Raw genomic sequence first — 27,878 nt, forward strand, 5'->3', positions numbered from 1 at the left:
TAAATTTTGCCACGTTGAACTGAACTGCATGTTTTTTGTAGTGAATAATTATATCACATGTTTATGGTTTAAAATTCGTTAATTTTGGTACAAAAGTCTCAACATTTACATGGTATCCCACCAATGTAAATATTACATGTCAACCAAAATTCTCTCCCTCTGTGTGTAATGCTCCCATTGGTGAATGAACTAAAACCATCCAATTCAAGAATAGGACAGATCTAAAGTCTATTTAAGGAAATTTAGATTACGATAATCAATTTTCTATATGATTTCCATTCTTGCGTTGGCCATTGCTGAAATGGTTTTAGAAAACATGAAAAAAGAAATTAAGTATTTAGAGGCCGTTTTAAGATGGCGGTTATATATCCATATGTATCTCGCCCTGATCTTGTTAAATAAACAGGATAAAGCAAAACAAATATTGTTGGGAAACATTAGGGAAGTAGCATAATAGAAAGAAAAAAAAAACAAATAACTCCTGAAATACACTGGAAAAACATAGCCTAGATATCATAATATGAAAACCATCTTTGGATCATCTCATAAACCTCCTTAGGCGTGTGCTCTTGAGCTACATGGCCCCCTCCCTGAAAGTAAATGTGCGTATTCAATATTAATAAAACAGAAAATAAAGAGACATTCATCTAGTTCACTCGAAATAATAATAATAATAATAATAATAATAATAATAATAGGACGAGGAGGAAGAGCAGAGGGAGTAATATTAATAATAACAACGTTAACTAACATTTAAGAATTACTTGCCTTAACAGTCGCATAAGTAAGGTGATACTGATCATTATTTTTGTATCCCTCTGTATACCTGTGTACATATATAACAAAAAAAAGTAGTATAATGAAAGTTTTAAGTTAATTAAAATTTATGAACTAAAAAACCTCTCCCCATAGATGGTATTTAATTCAAATAATAAATTCCATAAAATTAAGTAAACTTATTCATTTAACTAACCCTGCCACTTCACCATCAACGAACCACGCACGCCAAGTGCTATTTAACTTCAAATTAAGTGACTTGATTATAGAGTGTACACCAATATAAGGTGTCGCCATATCAAGATCGCCGCTGCAAGAAAACGAATAAAAATAACTATAAATTGCTTATTCATTAATCTATATAGTCTATTGAGTAATTGACTTATGCTTATGTATAGTGCAAACAAGAGGATGATTTTAGAAACTCACATGTAAATTAGAGATCGAAGGTTTGTGTTGGTTAAATTCTGATGATATTCCACAACACTATGAACATTCTTTATATATGCCTCACTATGATTGCATCTTTTGAAATGCCCTTTCGTTCCCTATATGACATTGCACATTTTCTTAGTCAAACAACTTCTAATTTGCCTCTTTCTTTTTTTAGTTTTTTTATAATATATCATTTAAAGAACGTGTATTACCTCTCTAACATTGAGATCCTTTCGAACATTTGGATCATTTGCCCACAATTCAACGAGCGCATATTCGTCTTCCTATAGATCAATGTTGCAACTTTAAATTAGTTCATGAAAATCAAAATATTTCTTTGGAAATAGAAAAAGAGAGGGTTTTACTAATTACCCGACACCTAAATGTTGATTGGTGGATAGTTTCGAGGTCATCAAAGAGACTTCTTCGATTCTTGTTAGACCCTTTGATACAACTTGGTTGCGTAATTCGATACATGTCTATGTAACGGACTAACTGTGCCAAATATTAATGAAGTATTAAATTAATGGATGCCAAGAAAATGAACAAATTCAAAGTCAGAAATATAAACAAACTGTAAAAGATGATTTCTTACCTCCGAGTAGGCTTCATAATCTGACATGCAATTCGTATTGTTCGGATTAAGATTGATATAATCTCCATTACAACTAGCTTTAATTGACTGTAAAAGCAAAATGTGACCCTAGTTTATGCAAAGATATTTTCCACGAATATAGTACCACTATCTCTCAAAATTTCAAAATATATTGATTATTCAGAAAGAACATTAAACTAAAATGTTAGTTAATGAGTTGAATAATAACCTCATATAACTCATTTGATATAAGTGTTCGTTGGTGAGCATATTGAACTCTTGTATTAAAGTCCAAGTAATCGTCAGTCAATGGACTTGCAAGCACAAAACCCTAGTGCAATGCAAAGATCCAAAAATTATATTAAATAATATTCTATTCTATACAAAAACGATATCCATATAATCTAACGATATAAAATCATGGGCATCTTTGCATACTTGAATGTTTAGTAGTGGTAGGTGTCCTGCTTTATAATCTGCAAGTAAATAAAAAGGGCAATCATAAAACAATTTGAAGGACAATAAAATTACAATTTTTCTTTCTTTCTTTCTTTCTTTTTTTGGCTGAATCGCGTTATCCTAGACCGAAATTCATAATATTCACCTTCATATACTTTTTGCACAAGGGGAGTAACAATTATGCCTGAATATGATCCACCACCTATGTAAAGTTGATTTGATCTGAATTTGGGGTGATCCACAAGCCACTTAATACAGCGTAGAGAAAGAACATAAAACAATCATAACTACAATGCTAAGATCATCAAATACAATAGCAGCTAGAAGTTTCCTTGAAAGTAAAAATTAAAAAACATTGTGAACCTTTTGTAGAAAATCATACATATGTTCCACCCATTGCTTGTCATTGCTATAATAACCTCGTTGGGTTTTTGAGTAAGAAAATCCATTGCCAGCAGGCGCATCGATATATATGATGTTGAGTACCTGAAAATTTACATGGATCGATCAGTCAATACAAGTTATTTCTAAAAGCTAGCAGGTTATTTGAATCAGTCAATAGGAGTTGTTTACAAGAAATATTTAAAATATATTGTAATTGCACAAAGTGAACACCTTCGTCCAAGCGTTTGGATTCAATTGAAGTTCCGGAAAACTCCCATTAAAATTGTCGTAATTGAACTTCAATGGCCCTGCGCAAAAGATTTTTAAACAAGCAGCTCAGATCAATATATGCTTCCTTTGTTTACATCAAAGGGGTCTAAATAGTCGAAGTTGTGATTTAGCTTAAATAATTCCTTATTTAGAATATTTTGAGACTAATTTGGTCTATTAATCTAGTGAAAGCTAAATTATAAGATTAGTGAGTTATCCGGCCTACTAAAATTCAATTACGTGTATTTTTGTAAACATTAGATAAAGTTATTTAAATTAACTTTAAAAACTTTAAACCCATAAATAAAATATGAATTACTTAAAAAATCATAATAGAAGAATAAATAGGAACAACTCTTATCACATTGATAAATGTCTTCAGAATTTTCAAATGAGAAGTTAAGAAAAGATAAATCTTTATGTGCAAATTTGAGTATTTGACCTACGACTTGCAATCCTAGGCAATAGATCAATATATTCATTGCCAATTGGACCCGAGCTAGTAGAATTTTAATTACAAGTGAAACTAAATAGGCCAGCCTGTAGGGTTTAAGATTATATCTTTTTAAAATAGGTTTGTAGCCTAATTGTTAAGTGATTTTTTTTTTCTTTTTTTATGTAGACCCGCTCTTTTTTACTCTTTAGGCTAGGCTAAGTTATGTTGCACCGACATTGACTCGAGATACAGGACACGACACGCTACGACACTCCGACACGTTAATTTTAATAAATGTTAGATTTTGATACATTGTGACACGTTTTGATATTAAATAATATTTTTAATTTATGTAATATATATTATATTTAATATTCAATAATTTAACAAAAAAATGAAGTTAAACTTATAATACCCATCAATTTTGAAAAGAAATATAACATAGAACAAATATTTATATTAAACTCAATAAAATGGTAATTGTAATCCAACGAATTTAATAGTTGGAACTAAAAATGCAACGTAACGCAACCTTTGAACCATTTTTTGAGTCTCTGCAACATGTATTAGGGTGTCTGAAAGTGTCAGAAAGTGTCGGATATGACACGTCATGTTTTTGAAGTATCGATGCTTCATAGAGGTTAAGTCTGACTTGATATATGCTAGCTTGTAAAGCTCTAATAAGCCGTTTGACTTATTCACGCTCGTAATCAAGGGTGTAGACTTGAGCACTCAAAACTTCAATTTTGCTTGTAAAAAATAAAAGTTACTATAGTATAAATTCTTTAATTACATGACTCAAATTAAAATTTGCAACTAGATTATTGAAAATCACGAAACTAATTCAATTGGTTTAACTTGTTTAAGTCTGGAGCATTTTTTCCTTTATAAAATCTCTCTTTTATAACTTAATATTTAATAGACATTTTTATAGTAAAAGATTTATTAAAATAAAAGAGTAAAAATTACTTAACATTAAAGATATGTTAGTAATAAAAAATAATAAGTAGCTATTCTTTACATAAAGTATTATAATGTAATAAATAATATAAATAGTTAAACTATTGATATATATATATATATATATATATATATATATATATATATATATATATATATATATATATAACATGATCATTTGACACTGGTGTCAAACTAAAAAAAAATTAACACTGGTGTCAAACTAAAATGTTTGACACCAAATATCAACCATTGATTTTCGTCAATCTAACGATTATAATTTATTGAAAATTAATAATTATTTAATAAGTGTGACCCCATAAAGTATAACCGTTAGATTCACGAAAATCAACAGTTAAGATTTGGTGTCAAACTTTTTAGTTTGACATCGGTTATGACTGTTAGTACGTAGGTGTCCTAGAGACAATCTGAGAGTCAGATGGACCCATGTACTTCTTTATTAGTTATGAATAAAAGTATTCTTTATCTTGTTTCATATTGCATGTCTCAAATATTGAATATGAGTAACTGGATAAAGCCCTTTGAATGGAACGAGTGTCACATTGAGGATCTGTGATAGAGATCACGATCATGAGGGCTCAATGACACCACACGTCCATTGCCAGAAATATGTTCCTAGTCTAGAGATACCGATAATGGGCATTGGTTATCTCGGGTAAGATTAGCATGACTCATCTACTTGCATGGAGATGCAAGGTAGAGTCCTCGTGAGCTGCAGACATGAAGATATGTCTTAGCTGACTCGTGGGTGGACCTATTGGAGAATAGCTCGCACTGAAGTGACCAACAAAGAGACACTACAAGGAAATCTCACAGATAGTATCAATAGGTAATGTCTCTTATTTTTTGGGTGTGTCTTTCCTTAGACCTGACGTTGTCGTATAGACCTGTGCTCTGGAAGGCTTGCTTTGATTGTATATCTTGTCTGCCTGAAAAATGGAGACTCCTAGGTATACTCTTGGGCATGCCCTAAGGACTCAGAGCTAGCGTGACAAGCTAAAGGAATTCGTCAATCTCTGTGAGAGATTAGGTTATCCATAGACCGGTGAAACTGGGATGACATTTACGGGACTCGGGAATCTATGCATAATAAAGGAGTCATGAGATGGCCCGCTCTTTAGAGTCCGTAAATGAAGATTTCCTGTTTCGACAAAAGCTAACCCTAGACCGCAAGGGTTGATACGTTTTTTGTAAGAACCCGCATCGTTAATTAAGGTATTTAATTAATTAATTATGTGAAAATAGGAAATGATTCCATAATTGACCCTAATAATTATTAAGAAGCTTTAATAATTATGGTAAGTGATTAAGAATGCTGAAAGTCGCTTTTCGGAAGAAAAGTGCAGATACCGGTTCTGCTAGTCGGTATAAATGCATACCGAAAAAGTATCCCGGAAAATTAATGTAAGTGCATGATAATTACTAGAATAATATATAGGACTTGTAAAACGATTTTCAAGTCAAAATAATGAGAAATGATGCCAGAAACTGATATTGGCTATGAAAAACGCGTACCAGAAAGGTGCTCAGAAAAATATAATAAAAATATGAAAATTCTTGTAAAATTGAGTAGGTTATGAATCCAGAGTTTGGGATTAAAATGCTAAGCGTAGCAATTAAAGCTAATACTGTGTGTTTTAACCCTTAAGTGGCCTATAAATACAATAGTTGGGCACAAAACTCTAGGTGTGTTTTTTTGAAAGAAACTCAGCGGCTGAGTGTGGCTTCTCTTTAGAGTTTCTTGGAGTCCTAGCCTTCTTCTCTAAAGTTTTCAATTTTTTCTTCCTCTCTTCCATTGAAACACCACCCATCCATTAAAGCTTTAGTTGTGTTGAAGGAGAACCCTTTGTTGAAGATTTGGGTGCTTTCTAAACCTCTCAAGTTTTCATTTTTCTGTTCTAAAAAGAACCAAGGTAAACTTAATTATCTCTTTGTAAATCCATAATTTTGAATATAATATTTGTTATATGTTACTGTTGATTCAGAACCCATGTTAATTTTAAGAAAACATTCGTATATTGTGCGCTCTTCCACTGTAGATGGTTTTTTGTTTTGTCTTTTTATGATTTGGGTGCATCGATTTGCGTGACTCCATATGAAATTTCAACACTTTGAATTTGGTCACTGTTTACCCAATGTAGGGCTTTCACGCTGGTCGAAGTGCTTTTTATATATATATATATATATATATATATATATATATATATATATATATATATATATATATATATATATCAAATTTGCTTTTGATGTGGTTTCGTTACACATATATACATATTAAAGCAATGTCTTTTAGCTTTCGTTCTCCAGGGAGTCGTTCGTTTATATGAACCCAGGGAGTCAGAGGCGTTGTTTTCTTTAAAAGGTCACGTAGTTATATATATATATATATATATATATATATATATATATATATATATATATATATATATTAGTCTTATACATATATTGTTATATTAGTTTTAAAAGGTCACGCTGCTTTTAAAAGGTCACGTAGTCTTATATATATATATATTGTTATATATATATATATATATATATATATATATATATATTGTTATATGGAATCGTTAGTTATATATATTTATAAGACAATAATTATCTTAAATTAAATAAGTTAAATGATATGTCTTAGAAAGGATCTCCAGGTTCGAATTGGAAAAGAAATAATATTCGATTGCCTTGGAATTTTAGAATATGTATATTGATACTATGATGGTCATTGAACCAGATCTGTGAGTGCATTGGATTCTATTTGTGGTGTGGACCCTTGTGATACCGAGTTCGAGTCGAAGGGGCATACGGGTACAGGTAAGCTTTCGTGTCCTCGGTTTAGCCATGTTGTGGTTCCACCATGTCCCATGGGGATATGGTATATGCATGCTGTGTTACATGCTTTTGATGTTTTGGAAATGCTGTTGAGTTATTGTATGTTAGTGCCTTGTTGATATGCATGGAGGTGTTCCACCTATACGGTAAGCCTGAGTATGTAGAACATACAAGAGGGTGAGGCTGTGGGTGAGGTGCAAGCGGTGTTCCTTGTACTACATGTAGGGAATAGACGTATTCCTACATTTCTCTGGCCAGTAGATAGTGATAACACACATTCCATAGATATCTGTTGCACTACATAGTTTTGGAACTGATAATGATATAAATGCTTTTAGAACTTATATTGCACATGTAAGTGAGCTTGGGGTGGAAGATCCTTGAGGACCCCTTGTCTTACTGAGATTTCTTGTTTAGAGATCTCACCCCACGTTTGGGGAATGCTTATTTCAGGGTCAGGTAATGTTGAGACCTCAGGCAGCAGGAGGCCGGAGCTGAGTTAGATTGCTGTTATATTATGTTGCCATGATTGGATGCTGGATTTGCATGCTGCTTATGCTTATAGCTTCAGTTTATGTTTATGGAGTTTTATGTTGAGACTTGTTGTTACTATGTTACTTGGTGAGCATGGGGATTGTCCATGACACATAGTATTATTATGTCTTGGTTATGTCTTGAGTCTTTTGGAGTTGTAATAATGTATCAGGATATTGTCCGGATTACTTGATGTAATGCCGTGATTTAGTTACACACTTTATCTATATATTGAGGTATTTCAGTAGATGTCTTATTGCAATTTACATAAAGGCGATATTTTATGAAACTGATTAAGTAATCAAGTTGGTAATTGATAATGACGTCATAATTGAAAAGAAAAAGAATATTCCGCATTTTTAATTAAGCACCGCTTAATACGATGTAATGTTAATATTCCAGGTATACACGGGGTGTTACATTTTTCTTGACCTAGGTCAATGGGATGGATAATCGAGACGAAAGGACAATTCACACGGTAACCAAATAGGTATAACAGGTTGATCATTCGATGAACTCAACTAGCTCTGGGACAACAAAGCATTTCTAGTGCTCTGTTTTGTCATTAGATGGATTGGGCCTAATGGGTCCAAGCCCATTTATGTCAGTGGCTATGTTGGGCCTGATGAGTCGCACACAAACACCTTAAGTTGTCTTGAATTCTAGCATATGTGTTTTGGGCCCAATAAGGCATAATGGGCCTAAGTTAGAAAAGCCCACATATTGGGCCAAGAGAGAGTAGGTAGTATCATGGGTCAAGTTGGACTTGATCCATCATGTAACCTAATTAATTTTAATGTTAAATTAATAAAACTAATTTGAATTCTAATTTCAAATTTCAAATTTCAAATTTGAATTTAAAATAAAATTATTTTAAATTCTAATTTTTAATTTCGAATTTGAAATTGGAATTGGAATTTAAATATAATCATTTAATTAAATTTATTGAAGATGAAGAAAATAAAGGAAACCAATCAATTTAATTGATTGATCAAAATTAAGGAAACCAATTAATTAAATTAATTGACTGAAATTGGAGAAACAAATCAATTGGATTGATTGATCAAAATTAAAGAAAACAATTAATTAAATTAATTGGCTGAAATTGGGGAAACAAATCAATTGGATTGATTACCAAAATTAAAGGAAACCAATTAATTAAATTAATTGGCTGAAATTAGAGAAACAAATCAATTGGATTGATTGACCAAAATTGAAGAAAACCAATTAATTAAATTAATTGGCTGAAATTTGGTAAACCAATCAATTAGATTGATTGGATAAAATTAAGGAAACCAGTTAATTAAATTAATTGGCTGAAATTGGAGAAACCAATCAATTGGATTGATTGGATAAAATTAAGGAAATTATCCAATAAGATTGGAATTTGATGAGGGCGCTGATTTGTCCTAGTCTTAGGTTAATGAGTCGCCACATCTATATATAGCCCTTCTTCTTCCTTAGTTTTGTGTATAAGTTGTAGGCTCAGCCGAGCTTATGTACTAGGGGCAATAGTGCCAGGTTGGTTGCATGAGATGCACCACTAAGTGACAAGGAGTTGTCAACCTGGTGTTAAGAGAAGGTACGAGATACTGTTGATAATGATCAACCCATCGCTTAATTTGATCTTGCGGTCTTAGACGGGGATTAAAGGAGACGGTCATTTTCTTCACCCACTACGGAGATTCTTAAGAAGAATAACCTTACGTCAATAAGGATAAGGGTCATTGACTTAGATAAAATAGTGGGAGGGGCCATTTATTTGAAGTCTTTAATAATATGATCTATTTATAACAATATTAATTATTTTATTTTTACATCCTATTCAGCTTAATATGTCGGGTCATTTGTCTCTTCGTACTATTCTCGAAACGAACAAGTTGACCGGTCCTAATTTCATGGACTAGTATCGGAACGTCAGAATTATTCTGCGGGCTGAAAAAGTTGCTTATGTCCTTGACGCTGCTTTACCTATTGAGCCTAAGGAAGGGGAAGATGGGTTCGCGGAATTTGATTTCGAGGCCTACAAACAACACATGGATGATAATGTGTTGGCTTGTTGCACCATGCTGGTATCCATGTCACCCAAGCTGCATAAGCAACACGAGCATATGGATGCCCCCTCCATTATCCTTCATCTCAAGGAGTTGTATGATAAGAAGGATAAGTATGAGAGGTATGAGACCTCTAGGGAATTGTTCCTATGCAAGATGACTGAAGGCATGTCTTTTACCATGTCCTGAAGATGATAGTGCTCATTGAGAAGCTAGAGAGTCTAGGCTTCGTAATGGATGCTGAATTAATTAATGACTTAGTTCTATCATCACTTCCTCCTTCTTTCAGTGGGTTCATTATGAACTATATAACATGCATTCGATGAATGTTACACTGCCTGAGTTGTTAAGCATGTTAACTACTGTTGAGGTGTCTATCAAAAAGGATAAGACACAAGCTTTTCTTATTGGTGGGTCTTCCAAGACCAAGGATAAGGATAAAAGGAAAGAGCTTGCGAAGCCCAATCCTCTTAAGCCAAAGGAAAGTGCAATAAAAAGACGGGAAAAGCCAAAGGTAAGGGCAAGGATAAAAATGACATTGAGTGCTTCCATTGTGGCAAGAAAAACCATTGGAAGAGAAACTGTCCTGACTACATCAAAGGTGTAATGGAAAAGAAGAATGGTGATGCTTCTACCTCAGGTATTTAAATGATTGAGGTTAATTTTTCTTGTGCTAACCCGGCTTCATGGGTATTGGATACCTGTTGTGGTTCTCACATCTGCAATATGTTGCAGGTGCTAGGGAATCCGAGGAAGCTTGACAAGAACGAGGTGGATCTTCGAGTTGGGAATGGAGCAAGAGTTGTTGCATTGGCTATTGGAGATGTTGACCTTGTTTCATGTACGGGCCTTAAGCTGCATTTGAAGAATTGTCTTTATGTTCTTAACAACGATGAGACATAAATCCGAGGCCTTTGAAAAGTTCAAGGAGTATAGGAGTGAAGTAAAGAAACAACGATGCAAGATGATTAAAACATTACGATTAGACCATGGTGGCGAATATCTGAGCAACGAGTTTCAAGGAGAATGGGATTCTTTCACAGTTTATTGTGCCTTAAACGCCACACCCAAATGGTGTATCCGAAAGGAGGAACCGAACCTTATTGGATATGATTAGGTCCATGATGAGTGAGACAGAACTCCCAAAATCATTTTGGGGTATGCCTTAAGCACTGCAGCATACCTTCTGAATAGTGTACCTTCTAAATATGTTCAGACCACTCCATATGAGATATGGACTGGTAGGAGACCAAACTTGAGCTACCTCAAGGTTTGGGGATCTCCAGCATATGCCAAAGCGCTAACATCAGAGGATCTTCTTTCTCAAGGAGCTAGTGGAAGTAAAATTGAACTTGAAGAAGTTCAAAGCCCACAAGAACATATTAAGGAACCCGAGTCTGCTCTGCAGGCGACGTTCTCCAATGGAGAAGTAAACACACAACTTCGTAGGTCAACTAGGGTTAGTCAACCACCTGAGAGGTACGGTTATGTGATTGAGAATCAGCCACCCGTTAAGGATGATGAACCTTGTAACTATGAGGAGACAATCAAGGATGTTGACTCCTCCAAATAACTTGAAGCCATGAGGTCTGAAATAGACTCGATACATCAAAACCAGGTATGGACTTTGGTTCCACATCCAGAAGGAATGGTTCCTATTGGATGTAAATGGGTCTTTAAGAAAAAGACTAATACAAATGGTAACGTTCAAACCTATAAAGCTAGGTTGGTTGCGAAAGGATATCGTTAAAGACAAGGAGTTCACTATGATGAGACTTTCTCACCTGTTGCCAAGGTCAAATCTATTCGGCTCATGCTAGCTATAGCAATATATAATGATTATAAAATTTGGCAAATAGATATCAAGACTGCCTTCTTGATTGGGTTCTTGAAGGAAGAGGTGTATATGACACAGCCTGAAGATTTTGAATCCAAAGGCCAGAAGTATACTTCAAAGGTCAATATATGGGCTAAAGCAAGCATCACGGAGTTGGAACATTCGTTTTTGATGAGGTTGTTAGGAGTAACGGTTTCATCAAGAACATTAATCCTCAGCATCCTGCAAACATTGATGTTCGCGGAGCACAGACAGCAGATCCTGATTCTCGCCTGGCCCAAAATATCTTAGCCGCAATTTGGCGAACGGTGGAAGATATGGAGAATCGTAACAATCTCCAACGACAAGAAGATTTCAGGCAGAAAATACGATGAGAATGCAGGATCTGGAGCACCGGTTGTTAGGGATGAAAGGGCCTGGATCAGAGAGGGTCCAAGGCCGAGATACAAATGGCCGAGATGGGAATCACAACCCGGATATGCATGCCCGAATTGTGATAATTGAGAACAAGGAATATCAAATATGGGAACTGTTGGGGGCTCAAACCCTGAAGCACAGGAAATGAATAACTGAAACATGAACATGCAACCTCTGGCCCGGAATGCTTCAGCGGGAGCAAACGTTCAGAGAAATAGAGAGGGGACACATCTTAACCAAGATGCCCAACCCGCCAGAGGACGCGTAGAACCCGATGGTTATAGGAGGAAATACAGTAGGGGCAGTACAATAATAGTCCCTTCACTGGTTAAATATTGAATGCTCCCTTCCTGTAGGATTTTGATTCGGCACACTTACCGAAATATGATGGAAGCTAGGATTCACAGGTCTATATAGATGCATTCGACACGGACATGTATATTCGAGGAATTGATGAACCACTCATATCCCGGATATTTGCCATAACTTTGACTGGGGTTGCGCAAGCATGGTTCTCAACCTTACCTGCCAACTCTATTGGATCTTTTGAAGAATTCGGAGATAAATTTCTTCTGAGTTTTGCAACAAGCAAAAAACATCCAAAGTCCGAGTTCGCACTTGAGAAGATACGACAGCAACCAGGAGAAACCCTCCAGAGGTATCTCAACCGGTTTAAAGATGCAGCCTTATAGGTGTCGGGTTTGCAAGAAATTGTCTACGTCCACCTCATTGTGGTCGGCCTGGATGGATCATCTAGACTAGCCAAATCGGTTTATAAAGACCCTATGAGGACATTGGAGGAATTCAGGACCCGTTCAACGAAGTACCTGAAACTCGAAAAAATGGAGATAGCAAATGCACAATCTGAGGAGGTAAATGGGTGAGTCCCGAGAAGGAGGAGCCCGACCTTAAGAGAAAAAGAGTGAACCGGTAATAAAAAGAAAGACCCCAGAAGCATAATCCCGAATGATAGAGACCGGGTTGGAAGGTATGAAAAATACATACCGTTGAATGCCTCACGCTCTCAAATTTGGAGAGAAGTGGCAATGATAGAGATGAAGAAGGCAGATAGGCCCTGGTCCATATTTGATAGAGGAGGCTTGGATAAGTCCAAATACTGTGCCTTCCATGTTGGACCGGGGCACACCACTGATCAGTGTTGGGATCTCAGGGATGCTATGGACTAATTTGTCAGAGAAAGGAAATTACGTCAATACGTTATTAAGACTCAAGGTTCCAAAAACAATAAGAGGAAGTCCGGAAACCAGAAAAAGAAGAAAGAGTCCAGTGCCTGAAAAGAAAAAGAAAGAGGATAGAAACCAAAGAGATGATTCCAACAATGACGAATTCCCAGAAGCTGAGTTTGATTGCAATATGATTAGTGGAGCCCTTGGAGGAGGGGGAGATACAGTAAGTGCTAGACGAAAGTATCTGAAAGAGGTACTATCAATCAGAGATCGTCCAAAGTTTAAAGAAGATCCCGGTAAACCAGATCCCCCTTTACTCTACTTCACAAGGGAGGATATGGAAGGAGTCTTGCCAGGACACGTCCATGGACTGGTTATCACTGGAACTCTGGTTAAATCCCGAGTTAATAAAATCTTCATAGATGCCGACAACAGTGCTGACATCATCCTTTGGGATGCCTTTAAAAAGATGAACTTGGATGTACAAGACCTCAGGCCTTGTAAGACTACCTTGATAGCTTTTAACGGAGAGAACACACCTTATAAAGGCTATGTAGATCTCAGGTTAACCTTGGGAACAAAAGAAGTGTTCAAGTCAGAGCGCGTAAGGTTCATTGTGGCCGACTTCCCTTCCCCGTATAACGTAATACTTGGGAGACCAACCTACACAAATGGGACATGCTGGTCTCCACGAAGCATCAGAAGATAAAGATGGTAAGTAGCAAGAATGAAGTCATTACCATCCATGGAGATCAAAAAGAATCCAGGGAATGCTACTTTGAAGCTGTTAAGGGAAATGAAGGCGGACAGTTGACTCCACTTCGGATTCGTGCGGGGGATAAAGCTGGCAAAAAGGTAACCCCTCATCTTTCAAGTAAACCAGTCAATGTGGTTGAATTGGATATGAGGGAAGAAGTGATCCCTAGGCCAGAACCAGACGGGGAATTAGAAGATCTTATGCTGGGGAAAGAACTCGAATTAGTAAGACCATAGATCCCTGTATAAAGGAAGAACTAATTCAATTTCTCAAAAGCAACATAGATGTCTTCGCATGGAAGTCATATGAGATTCCAGGCATTGATCCAGCATTTTGCTGCCATAAATTGGCAATTTATCTCGGATTAGCGCTAGTAGCTCAAAAGAAAAGAAAACTAGGCCAGAAAGAAAATAGTTCTTAGAAGACCATGTGAAGGAGTCATTGGATGCCGGGTTCATTCGTGAAATCCAATATACCACCTGGCTCGCTAATGTTGTTATGGTGAAAAAACCTAACGAAAAATGAAGGGTCTGCACGGATTACACGAATCTGAATTAAGTATGCCCAAATGACTCTTACCCTATGCCCAACATAGACCAGCTAGTGGATAACTCAGCTAGATTCCAATTGCTATCCTTTATGGATGCCTATTCTGGTTATAACCAGATCCCGATGTACCTAGAAGATCAAGAAAAAACTTCCTTTATTGCTGAAATGGCAAATTATTGCTACAATGTAATGCCCTTTGGACTAAAAAATTCTGGGGCTACATACCAGAGGATGATGAATAAGGTGTTCAAGGATCAACTCAGCAAAAATATTGAAGTTTACATCGATGATATGATTGTTAAGTCATTTGATATGACGAATCATGTCCGAGATCTAGAGCAAACATTTCAAAAGCTTAGACAATACTGCATTCGTCTGAATCCGGTAAAATGTGCATTTGGAGTCCCGGCAGGAAAATTCTTAGGGTTTATGTTAACCCATAGGGGAATTCAAGCAAATCCAGACAAGTGCAAAGAAGTACTTGATATGAAAGCTCCTCAAAGCAAAAAGGAGGTTCAACAATTGACTGGTAGACTGGCTGCCTTAACCCGGTTCCTACCTAAGTCAGTTGAAAATGTCCTCCCAATTTTCAAATTATTGAAAAAAGAAGTTGTGCAAGGCTGAAACCCGGAATGTCAATCTGCATTCGACAAAATCAAGAAATGATTAGCAGCCCCACCAGTACTATCCAAGCCAGAACCAGGAGATACTCTGATCCTGTACTTGGCTATTGGAGAGGAAGCAATAAGTGTCGTCCTGGTCAAAGAAACAAGTAAAGGCTGGGGGAGCCAATTTACTTTGTCAGTAGGGCCTTACAAGGTCCTGAATTTAGAGGCTGGAAAAAGTGGCGTTTGCCTTTCTGATTACGGCGAGGAGACTATAACCATACTTTCAAGGACACCAGATAATAGTATGAACTAATCAACCTATACGACAGGTATTACACAAGTCAGATCTGGCTAGGAGAATGACTAACTGGGCAATTGAACTCTCTGAATATGACATAACATATGAAAGCCTGCAAGCCATCAAGTCACAAGCTCTGGCTGACTTCGTAATGGAGCTCACCCCGGTTAACACAGGAATTCAAGAAGATGAAGGTCTTATGAGGGTATATATAGATGGATCCTTCAATGACAAAGGGAGTGGAGCTGGGATCATACTTGAAAGTCCAGAAAGTGTGGCAATAGAACACTCCTTGAACCTGGGCTTCCTGACTTCAAACAATCAGGCAGAATATGAAGCCCTAATAGCCGGATTAATGCAGGCTAAGGAACATGGGGCTAAAAAAGTTAAAATCTTCATCCCAGTTGGTAACTTCTCAAATTAAAGGGAAGTACCAGGCCAAGGGTCCTCTGTTGATGAAATACCTAAACAAGGTCCGATAAATGATGGCAGAGTTTGAAGAGGTAAAATCACTCATATTCCTCGAGGAAAAAACAGCAGAGCTGACATCTTGTCTAAATTGGCAAGTACTAAGAATCCACGAAACTACAGGACCGTGGTCCAACAAAGTAGAACTGAGCCGAGTTGTGTGATGATTATCAGCTCGGCAAATGATTGGAGGCAACCCATAGTGGCATACCTCTAGAAAGGAACATTGCCTGAAGACTCACTGGAACCAAGGAAGCTGGTCCGAGATGTAGCACAATATGCAATATTGGAAGATCAATTGTATAGAAAGAGGTTTCACATCCCTATGCTGAAATGCTTAAACTCGAAAGAAGCAGAATATGTTTTGGCCTAGATACACGAAGGAATCAATGGCCAACACATGGGAGCTAAAGTCTTGGCCATAAAAGCTCTTTGAGCAGGATATTATTGGCCAACTATGGAAGCCGACTCCAAAGAGCATGTTAGAAGATGTGACAGCTGCCAGAAACATGCCAGGCTGATTCTTTCACCTCTATAGAAGTTGAAATACATCTCGGCTCCATGGCCCTTTTTCAAATGGGGAATGGATTTGCTGGGACCCTTCAAAGCTGCTTAAGGACAGTTGAAGTGGCTAATTGTGGCCGTAGATTACTTCACAAAATTGATAGAAGCAGAACCTGTTACCACAATAACCTCAGCTAGGGTGCAAAGATTCTTTGAAAGGAACATTATTTCCAGGTTTGGAATACCAGCTGAGGTGGTGACAGAAAATAAAACCCAATTTGCTGATAAAAGGTTCTAAGAATTGATGAAAGACTTAAAAGTCAAACACCGCTTCGCATCTGTGGAACACCCACAGTCAAATGGGCAAGCTGAGGCTGCAAACAAGGTAATTGTTTATGGGCTCCAAAAATGAATGATGGATGCCAAAGAAAGCTAGGTTCATCAGTTATATTTTGTTGTTTGGGGATACAGAACAAGTACATAAACAGCAATAGGGGAAACCCATTTCAGATTGACCTATGGATGTGAAGCTATGGTTCCAGTGGAAATAGAGGAACCATCTTGGAGAAGGATGAATGCTATCAAGCAGAATGAAGAAGAGAATAGCAGGCTACTGACTGCCGAGTTGGATCTCGTTGACGAAGCAAGAATCACGACTCACTACTGAGATATGATGGCCAAACAACTGATAGCAACTAGATACAACAAAAAGTTGAGACCAAGGGTGTTTGAGAAAAATGACCAAGTACTCAGAAGGGCAGACATTGGTAACAAGAATGCCAAAGATGGAAAACTAGCTACAAACTGGAAAGGCCCTTACCGAATTAAAAAAAAAAACTTGGAAGCGAAGCCAATATCCTAGAAACCACGAAAGGCAAAGGAATCAAGAGAACCTAGAACACGGATAAACTGAAAAGGTATTACAGTTAAATCCGGGATCCACCTTCTGAATATTTGAAGTATTTTCAATTTATTTGAAGTATTTTCTAGATGAATTATTTTCCTTTTCTAGGGATTTGACTAAAGCCGAATATGCCAAAAAATTCATGTAATCAGCAAATTTGATATCAATAAATTAGGGATTTTCTTTTCTGAAATTTATCCTTGTTAAATTAGGATGCATCAACATAAATTCTGAGATATAAGTGCAATTTTTCATGCTAACTCTGATCAATTCGAAATGCTCCTTACTTAGGTTTAAAGACCCAGTGGGACATGTGACAATACTGCCTTTACCTTGGATAAAATCGGGTCGTGAGACCCAGATTATGATGGAAAGAGACAGCTGTCACTTTTCTCAATGCTGACTTAACAAAATGTTAAGTTAAAATTAAACGTGCATCATGGAGAATGACATAGAACGGAATCCGTATGAAATGCTTTGACCGCGGCCAGGTCAATATTCCAAAACTCGTGAAATGCATATCAGAGTTGCAAAAATGAGCATCCATTCGAGTTGCGAAAATAACCCATCTCGGATGGGGAAGAACTCGAATAAGATTCGAAAAACTTAGAACATTGGATAAGTTGGAAAAATAGATGCAAAGTTTCCTTACTAAGGAAACGATGAGTAGTTAGAAGTATTAGTGGTTATCAATACCTCAACCAACTCCGCAGGATGACAAACCACTGATGCTTAAGAAAAGGCATCTAAAGTACCAAGATGTATATAAAATACAAAGACGAATGTATAAAGCAAGATCATCCAAAAGCATGAAATGAATTGTCAAGAATCAAAATAGAAACCGAAGAATACCTCGATAATATTCACGACAAATTAAAAAGGGGCTCAAAGGCCCCAAATAAAACAAAATTACAATGAACATCGACATCTCGGCTCTTCATTCAACAAGGGTGGTAGTGGCAGGAGTCTCCTCTTGTTTCATCGGAATGTCAGCAAGTTGATTGGAGACCTCCTCACCTCCTTTAACACGGTCTTCAACCTGATTCACTAAATCACCAGCTGGAGATTCTGGGGGAGGAGGAATGATTTGACCATTGCTGACGTAGCCTTAGGATGTAAGCCAAAAGTGTTGAACTACAATCCAGGGTTGAGAACCTTAATTTGGTTCAAAGCATTGTTGAAGGAACCAATGATTGACTTTTCAAGCTCACCCCGGTAAAATAGGGCATCATCTTTAGCTTCCTTCATCTTTGCCTCAACCCGTTCATGAATGATCTTCAAGTCCTTTAAAGATTGGCAGTTGGAGGTATGCAGATAGTGAAGTTGATTGTTATCCCTTTGAAGGTTGGTAAAGTCCTCCTTTACTTTATAGCCAGATCAAGAACAATCTGGTCATGATCCTTCTTAAGGGAGGAAAAATCTTCCTTCTTAAGGGAGGAAAAATCTTCCTTCACTTTGACCAATTCAGCAGCAGTCTTGGCCCTTTCTTCCCGGGATGCATTCACCTCATTGAGGGTACGAAGATATTTATGCTTTAAAGAAAGTAAAGGCCTCGCCATTGTGGCCATCTTCATGCAGCCGAGCTCCATATCCTCCAACTCCTTAATCTAAGATGCAGTAAGAGGAAAAGAGTTGAAGAATTGCTCTGCAGGACAAAGAGCATCTCGGAGTGCACCACTAATTTCGGACTGCCATAAAGAATGCTTGGTTTGTCCAATGGTTGAAGGAGGAGCAAAAGTCTTCATTTAAATTTGAGAAAAGGTGGGGGCATCCTTCTCAGCAGGGGTTCTTTTAGCTTTGTCGCCAATAGAAATAGGATCACCCTTGTCTGCTGGGATCCCCTTAGCCTTGTCAGTAGCAGCAGCAGGCTTCTTGACTTTGGAGTCAGGGGCCTTTAACTTTTTGGTTGTCAAGTCGATAATCGAATCCTTCTTACCCCCGCTGAGAGCAGCCAGGAAGCTGGGTTGTTCATTTTGCTAACCATCCATACTTGGAACTGCGAAACACAAAGAAGAAAACCGGGTTATATGAACACAATATAGTAAATATATATGTGGAGGTTTAAATAAAGACATACTTATTTCGGAATCAATCTCTTTTCTTGAGACTTGAAAATTAAGGATGCAACATTGGCATTGCCACGAACCCTTATGTAATCCCCAATGGCGAATAGACTGTCGACATCAGCAAGACTCAACTCGGTTACCTTAAAACGATAACTCGAGGAAGCACAACTATAGTGGTCAGATGACTAATGCAAGGGAAACTTTCCTTCCACATCTTCAGAGTCAGAAGCGTTGAGAAACCAAGCTTGTTTGCCGGGATGTGCCAACACCTTAAAGAACTTTTCTTTGAAATTCTTAAAGGACTATGAGTAGACATGAAACGACTTTCGACTAGGGACACCCCAAATAGTAACCCAACCCTTCCGTTCCGAGGGGGTTCACGACCAGTTCGAGGTGTAATAGGTTTTAAAAAAGAAGAAGAAAACAGAAATAGAAGGGGGCAAAGCTAAATAAGCACAAAAACGCTCAAAGACCTTAACAAAACCCCAACCATTTGGGTGAAGTTGGGTGGGAGTGATATGCCTCTAGCATATATATGATTTTTAGCCAAAATGAGAAAGAAATCTTGATTAATCTTGGAGAAAAAGGGCTAGAATTACTATTAATTTGATAAATCTCAATCAAAGATTGTGCAAATAATTTCCTTCTAATTTTGTAGGAAACAGGACAAAAAGAGGCACTTTTAGAAGTTCAGGCCAGAGTCCCACGCTAATAGCGTGAAACTCACGCTAGTAGCGTGAGAATCCAGAGACATCCACGCTTATGGCGTGAAACTCACGCTAGTAGCGCCAGTCATTATTGCCATCCACGCTCATAGCGTGAAACTCACGCTAAGAGCGCCAGATTACGAAATCACAGCACCGTGTTTTTAAAAGGGCTGTTTTGGAAGATGAAAATAGGGACTGTAAAAAGAATGCTCAGCACAGAATTAGGTATTCTGGACCTAAGGAGACCATCGTGCGTCAGAAGGAGAGCTCCAGAGAGAAATTCTTGATCTTCTTCTTCTTCTTCTTCTTTCTATATTAATTTACCTGGTTTTATGAATATTGGATTTTTAGCCATGATTATGGTTGGCTAGTTATTTCTTTTATTGTAGTTAGGGTCACAAACCCTATGTGAACCCTTGTTACGACGGATTGGTTTATTTCTACTCATTTATATAAAGTTCTTTATCTTTACCTTATGCGAAATTTATATTCTCTTTATTAGAATTGATCAATCTAATAGTTGAGGATAGTTTGAGGGTTAGAACCCTAGATAGGAATATTGGGGTTTTCATCCTAAAAGGGGGTAGGATAACGGTTCGTATGCATGCTAGGAATAGATGTGTATTGAATTACAGATGTTTGAATTATCGTGTTCATTGCTTAATTCTCATTAGGGGTTGCTAAGGGATTAAGATTCCAATTGAGATTAAAGGGTTAAATTGCCAAGGAATTGAAATTAAACTAATTAATTTTAGATGATAATTATCTGAGTATTTATATAATTGAATATTTTTAAATCAATCCAAAGTAATAAGTGGGGATCATAAGGTGAGTGCCTATGAAGCACCGACACTTCAAAAACCCTGACGTGACACTTCCCGACACTCTCAGACACTCCGACACTCCCCGACACTTCAACACGCATTATAGAAATTCAAAAAAAGGTTCAAATGTTAAGTTGCGTTGAGTTTTTAGTTCCAACTATTAGATTCGTTGGATTACGATTACCATTTTATTGAGTTTAATATAAATATTTGGGATATTTTATGATTCTATACAAAATTTATGAATATTATAAGTTTAGATACATTTTTTTGTTAAATTATTGAATATTAAATATAATATATACTACATGAACTAAAAATATTATTTAATATCAAAACGTGTCCTAACGTGTCGAAATCTAAGATTTTTTAGAATTGACGTGTCGAAGTGTCGTGTCGTGTCGTGTCACGTGTCCCATATCAGTATCGATGCTACATAGGTGAGTGCGCTCTGGCTACAATGCTTTTCTCATTTTTATAAATCAAATCATTCTTGTTCTTATTTTTATTCTTCATCACCGAAAAATTACAAAAACAAGTCTTTATTTCCGTTCTCAATTTTACACAAATCGACAATATTTTTCAAAAACCATTTGAACCCTTCCATTCTTAAAAGGAATATTAATTGATATTCGACCCAATCCCTGCGGAGATGATACTCTACTTACTTTCTATATTACTTGTGCGATCGGTATACTTGCCGAGAACATCAAGTTTTTGGCGCCGTTGCCGAGGATTGGCGTTTCTTATATCAATTAATTTTGATGTTTAAGATTGGATTTTATTTTTATTTTTGATTTCTGTGTGATATTGAACAGTGCTACTAATCTCTTTTCTGAGTTGTATGCGAGGTAAAAAGCCAGAATTTCCACTTGATTTGGAGATTACCAAGACTGAAAAGAGATACATAAAACTTGCTCGGAAGAAGCTTGCATTCAACGAGCTAGGAATTATGTCTGAAGAAGCACACAGGATGGCAGCGAACAATGAAGAGGACAATTCGCTCATGGATACTATCCTAACTCCATTATTCAACAGGCCCAATGCGAGCATTGTTCAGCCAAATGTTGCCAACAATTGGGAGCTCAAGTCCTCTCATATTCAATTGGTGGAGAGAGCTCAATTTGGAGGAGAGGAGAGTGAAGATCCTCCCCGATTCGTTGACAAATTCTTGAGTATCTGTGACTCAACCAAACACCCTCAGGTGTCGAACGATGCGATCCGGTTGAGGCTGTTCCCTTTTCCTCTTAAGGGAAAAGCTCTTAGTTGGCTGGAGAGGCAGCCGGCAGCAAGCATTGCTACATGGGATGATATGTCTCAGAAGTTCTTTGCTGAGTTCTTCTCAATGGAGATCTTAAGGGAAAAGCTCTTAGTTGGCTGGAGAGGCAGCCGGCAGCAAGCATTGCTACATGGGATGATATGTCTCAGAAGTTCTTTGCTGAGTTCTTCTCAATGGAGAGGTACAACCAGATGGTGAATGATATCACCAATTTCACTCAGTTGCAGGGTGAATCAATATGTGCAGCATGGAACCGGTTCAAAGACTTAATGAGAAGGTGTCCTCGGTATAACTTGACTTCTGGTAATCAAGTTAGAATCTTCTTCAATGGTTGCAAACCGGAGGTGAGAGGATGGTGTTGAATGGTGCAACAGGTGGCACGATTAAATCCCTAAGAGCAAATGAGACTCTGGAGTTGATTGAGAGGATGACTGCCAATGAAAATAAAGTGATGTCATCCAAGCCTAAGAGGGGTATCCTTCAACTGGAAGGTAATGATGCGGTGCTAGCTGAAAACAATTTGTTATCTCAGCAGGTAGCCAACTTGACATCAAGGCTTGAAAAGATGGAGCTTGCTAGTGTTCAGACTAAAGTTGCCGTTGTTGTGTGTGAATATTGCCAGGACAATCATGAGTCTAATGAATGTCCTGAGATGCCTTCTGATTTACCTAAGCAAATGCAAGTGAATGGCATTTGGTATGATCAAAGACCTCAACAACAAAATGTTCAAAGAGGTCAGAATTTTACTCCCGGAGGTAATAATTATCAACGGAAGATTCTAGGCACATGTCTTGATTACAATTCCAACAACTACTTGCAGCCTCCACCAGTCCAAGCTAAGGAACCTTCTGATTTGGAGAGGTTAGTTGGACAAATAGCTCAACACTCCAATGCCTTCATGGAAGAGACTAGGGCCAATACTAAAAACATGAGTGCTTCTATAAGGAATTTGGAGAATCAAATTGGCCAGCTGGCTAAGCACGTTGCTGATAGAACTCCAGGCACTTTCCCTAGTAACACAGTTACAAATCCCAAGGAGGATTGTATGTTTGTCACAACTAGAAGTGGTAAGGTGGTAGCAGCTTCAGAAAAGTTGAGCAGAAAGGTGAAAGCTAATGAGAAGCTTAAGGCGGTTGAGGAGTCAGAAAAAGAGGAGGTGATTCCTTCTGATGTTAAGACACCTCTTCAGAAAGGTGAAGAAAAAGAGCCACCTATTGTTGCTGAAAAGAAGAAATTTGAGCTGAGTCCCGAATATGTGAGAGCCATGACACCTTATCCTGAAAGATTCAAGAAGGATGATCAGAAGCAACAGTATGGAAGGTTTCTTGATATATTCAAGAAGTTGCATGTCAATATTCCATTTGCTGAAGCTTTGGCTAGCATGCCAAATTATGCCAAGTTCATGAAGGATTTGTTGTCAAGGAAGCACAAGTTGCAAGAATGCCAAACGGTGACACTCACTGAGGAGTGTAGTGCTATTATTACAAAGAAGTTCCCGCCTAAGCGTCATGATCTAGGGAGCTTCAATATTTCTGTTGAAATTGGTAACACCAAAATTGGCAGGGCATTATGTGATCTAGGGGCTAGCATTAATTTGATGCCCCTTTCTGTTTGTAATTCCTTGGGGATCACCGAGTTGAAGCCTACTTTGACATCTCTTCAACTTGCTGATAAGTCTGTAAGGAAGCCTAGTGGAATAATAGAAGGTGTTCTTGTGAAGGTTGACAAGTTCATCTTCCATGCTGATTTTGTGGTGTTGGAGATGGAAGGAAGAGCTGAGATGCCTCTTTTGCTGGGTAGACCTTTCTTAGCTACATCTCGTGCACTGATTGATGTTGAAAGCGGGAAGCTCGAGCTAAGAATGAATGATGAAACCGTTACTATTCATGTCTTTGATTCTCTAAAATAGTCTTCTCACAAAGACGATTGTTTTAGTCTTGAAGTCTTAAAGGAAGAAAAAGATGCAGCGGTTGAGGTTCCTGAAAAAGCAGATGATTATAAAGAAGATGGAACCTCAAAAGTGGAATTGAAGGATCTTCCTCAAACTCTAAAAGATGATGTCAAAGAGGTGAGGACGCTTCAAAGGAGGCGTAATCTTACAAAGAAGAAGGCAATGAGAAAGGAAGTGGTGAAACTCTTTGATACGAGTTGGAAGAGACACCGGGAGCTGAAGTTTGACAAGAGACACTGAGACTCTATCTCTCGGAAAAATCAATGCTTCAAAGAGTTCTTAACATGGCTTTATGGTTTGGACCAAATCTGGGAATGGTGGTCTCATACACCAAGGCATCCAGTACCACCGGACCTTCCATTTGCCGAGCCATCCCACGCTGCTGAGAGGGATGACATGGAGGGTTGATTATATCTCCTTGCTGACGGAGATTTTGTATATTAATTTATTTTTCTGTTTCGTATTTTTAGTTACTTTGTGTTGGTATATCTCTCTCTGATGTTTTAATGTGCGCATTATAGTTTATCCTATATGCCACTGTTTGTTCCGTTGTGCAGGTTTTTCTTCCTTCTTGTGGTTTAATTATTGCTGAGGATAGCAATTCTCTAAATCTGGGAATGGTAGGCTTGCATCTTAGAACTGCAATTCTTCTATCAGGGGAGATATTCTAACTCTTTTAATTTTCTTAGTTATTTTTGTAGTTATTTTGTGTGCTATATAAAATAAAAATAAAAATAGTGATCTGTTTTTCAAGCAATTCTCTGGTTTAAATGTGCTTATCTAGTTAATGTGCTTGACTGAATTCTTGGAAGTATGTTATATGACATTCTGGCATGACATTGCATAGATATAATGGGATTACATGATTGCTCGTTTGTCTGAACTGATGTTGTGAAATTCTGATAATGTCTGAGGTCAATTTTCTTGAGTCTATATTGATACCATCATAGCTGTGAGGTTTGAGCTTAAACACTGAATTTTCTTGTTGAGAGACCTCACTGATGTAACACTCTAGAACTTGATCTGTTTCTCTGTTATGCATGCATTGGTTGAAGTGATAAAGGCATTTTGTTCTTGTTAGCTATTGGCCAAAATAATTCACCTATATGAAATTTTTCCATTGCTAGCCCCTTGAGCCTGAACTTAATTTTGTTGATAAATGACCTGTGCCTAATTGATGGCTTAGCCTATATCCATGTGACTTACCTTGATTGAGATTGAATTACTGATGTGTTGAAAATAAAACAAAGAAATTGAGGTAAGCTCCACCAAGGTCAAGTAATTAGGGGATGTAAATTGCATCTGTGCCCTTAAAAAAAAAGAAAAAAAAGCAAGAAAAAGAAAAAAAGGGTGAATGTGCATAAAAGGTGTTTGGAAGGAATTAATTCCCGAAATTCTGTGGGAATGTTAGTGGAGCAAAACCATTGAGTTGAATGTGTTAAAGTGAAATAATATCAGTTTTTCAAACTCATTGTTGTTTGAGCTACCGTCCATATATTCCTACCCTTTAACCCGGCCAAGTTACAACCTGTGAAGTCCTTTTGATCAATTGATGCATGTGTTTGATTCTTCATTTTTAAGAATTTTTGAGAATATGATCAAGCCTATAGTAGTGTTGTAGCAGTGATTGATTAAGTGCTCATGATACCCTTAAACACTGAGTGTTGAGTGGACTTTATTTATCTGTGTGAGGGGTAATCAATGTAGACTTGTATCTTTAAGTAGCTGATGACATTGTTGGGAGTTTATGATATTGGGTCAGGCATGCATGGCATATTGTGTCTGAGAGTGTCTATGGATTGTTATGTTGGATTAAATTGAATATGTCCTGGATTGAGTCTTGTACATTGCTGGGGACAACAACGTTTAAATCTGGGAATGATTTGATATGCCTCAAGCATATATATGATTTTTAGCCAAAATGAGAAAGAAATCTTGATTAATCTTTGAGAAAAAGGGCTAGAATTACTATTAATTTGATAAATCTCAATCAAAGATTGTGCAACTGATTTCCTTCTAATTTTGTAGGAAATAGGACAAAAAGAGGCACTTTTAGAAGTTCAGGCCAGAGTCCCACGCTAAAAGCGTGAAACTCACGCTAGTAGCGTGAGAATCCAGAGACATCCACGCTTATGGCGTGAAACTCATGCTAAGAGCGCCAGATTGCGAAATCATAGCACCGTGTTTTTAAAAGGGAAGTTTTGGAAGATGAAAAGGGGGAATATAAAAAGGATGCTCAGCACAAAATTAGGTATTCTGAATCTAAGGAGACCGTCGTGCGTCAGAAGGAGAGCTCTGGAGAGAAATTCTTGATCTTCTTCTTCTTCTTTCTCTATTAATTTACCAGGTTTTATGAATATTGGATTTTTAGCCATGATTATGGTTGGCTAGTTATTTCTTTTATTGTAGTTAGGGTCACAAACCCTATGTAAATCCTAGTTATGACGGATTGATTTATTTCTACTCATTTATATAAAGTTATTTATCTTTACCATGTGCGAAATTTATATTCTCTTTATTAGAATTGATCAATCTGATAGTTGAGGATAGTTTGAGGGTTTGAACCCTAGATGGGAATATTGGGGTTTTCATCCTGAAAGGGGGTAAGATAACGGTTCGTATGCATGCTAGGAATAGATGTGTATTGAATTGCAGATGTTTGAATTATCGTGTTCATTGCTTAATTCTCATGAGGGGTTGCTAAAGGATTAGGATTCCAATTGAGATTAAAGGTTAAATTTCCAAGGGATTGGAATTTAACTAATTAATTTTAGATGATAATTATATGAGTATTTATATAATTGAATATTTTTAAATCAATCCAAAGTAAATAAGTGGGGATCATAAGGTGAGTGCGCTCTGGCTACAATGTTTTTCTCATTTTTATAAATCAAATCATTCTTGTTCTTATTTTTATTCTTCATCACAGAAAAATTACAAAAACAAGTCTTTATTTCAGTTCTCAATTTTACACAAATCGACAATATTTGTCAAAAACCATTTGAACCCTTCCATTCTTAAGAGGAATATTAATTGATATTCGACCCAATCCTTGTGGAGACGATACTCTACTTACTTTCTATATTACTTGTGCGATCGGTATACTTGCCAGGAAGCATCAGGGAGCTATGTGAAGATGGTTCAAAATGCAAATATGGAACTCGGTCAAGGGAAACCTAATAACGAGTTGAGTAACCAGATCCTGGAAGAAGAAAAAGAAGAAAGGCTCATCTGAGTTCCCCCTAGAGCAAACTGGTTTATCTTCATATGGGGGAGCTATATCATAGTTTTCTAACTTCCCAAAAGGAAGCCCATACACATCATCGATATTTGACTCAGCAGAACGAGACTCCTCTACAATCTCTGGTGGAGATGATGCCATAAATACCTTAAACAAGAAGAAGAACTTAATCAGAAGGACAAAATTGGCATACCTAAATAAAAAAAGCTACTAGATGAAGAGTCGCTAGAGGATGAAGAGGTTGGTTTGTCCGAGATTGTGATCAGATCATTTTCCTCACCAGAAGCGGAGGTAGATCCCGGAACATCCCATGTCGGCAACTAGCCAGAGTAGAGTCGGCTAAAGAGTCACGTTCTTGTTCAATGAGTTTAGAACTTAGAAAGACACAAGAGTAACATGGGCCGACTTGCTTAGACGTGGGAGAATTTGGAAGAACGTGGGAGACTGATGACATACGGGGATTCAGGTTAGTAGATAGATTGGAAGGGTTTAGATCAGTCTGGGGAAAATGCTGGGGGACGCATCTG

General features: G+C 37.3%; 1 protein-coding gene and 1 non-coding gene across 2 annotated transcripts; both read right to left on the minus strand.

Annotated features, from left to right (window-relative positions):
- Window positions 1–506: 506 nt before the first annotated feature.
- On the minus strand, window positions 507–2,715 carry LOC133296073 (serine carboxypeptidase-like 17). Its single transcript, XM_061495025.1, has 10 exons — window positions 2,649–2,715; window positions 2,246–2,283; window positions 2,037–2,138; window positions 1,808–1,894; window positions 1,585–1,707; window positions 1,425–1,496; window positions 1,207–1,325; window positions 974–1,087; window positions 769–826; window positions 507–590 (listed from the first exon to the last, which is right to left on the minus strand). The coding sequence occupies exons 1-10, from the start codon at window positions 2,713–2,715 to the stop codon at window positions 507–509; spliced, it is 864 nt and encodes a 287-aa protein (XP_061351009.1).
- A 19,633-nt stretch (window positions 2,716–22,348) lies between these two features.
- Window positions 22,349–22,454, minus strand: LOC133296077 (small nucleolar RNA R71). Its single transcript, XR_009749451.1, has one exon. It is a non-coding gene; the product is annotated as a small nucleolar RNA R71 (small nucleolar RNA).
- Between the last annotated feature and the right edge of the window lie 5,424 nt (window positions 22,455–27,878).

Source organism: Gastrolobium bilobum, unplaced genomic scaffold (assembly GCF_033153095.1).
Source record: "Gastrolobium bilobum isolate Gb01-03AN ecotype WA unplaced genomic scaffold, APGP_CSIRO_Gbil_v1 utg40354, whole genome shotgun sequence".
NCBI classification, from domain to species: Eukaryota; Viridiplantae; Streptophyta; class Magnoliopsida; order Fabales; family Fabaceae; genus Gastrolobium; species Gastrolobium bilobum.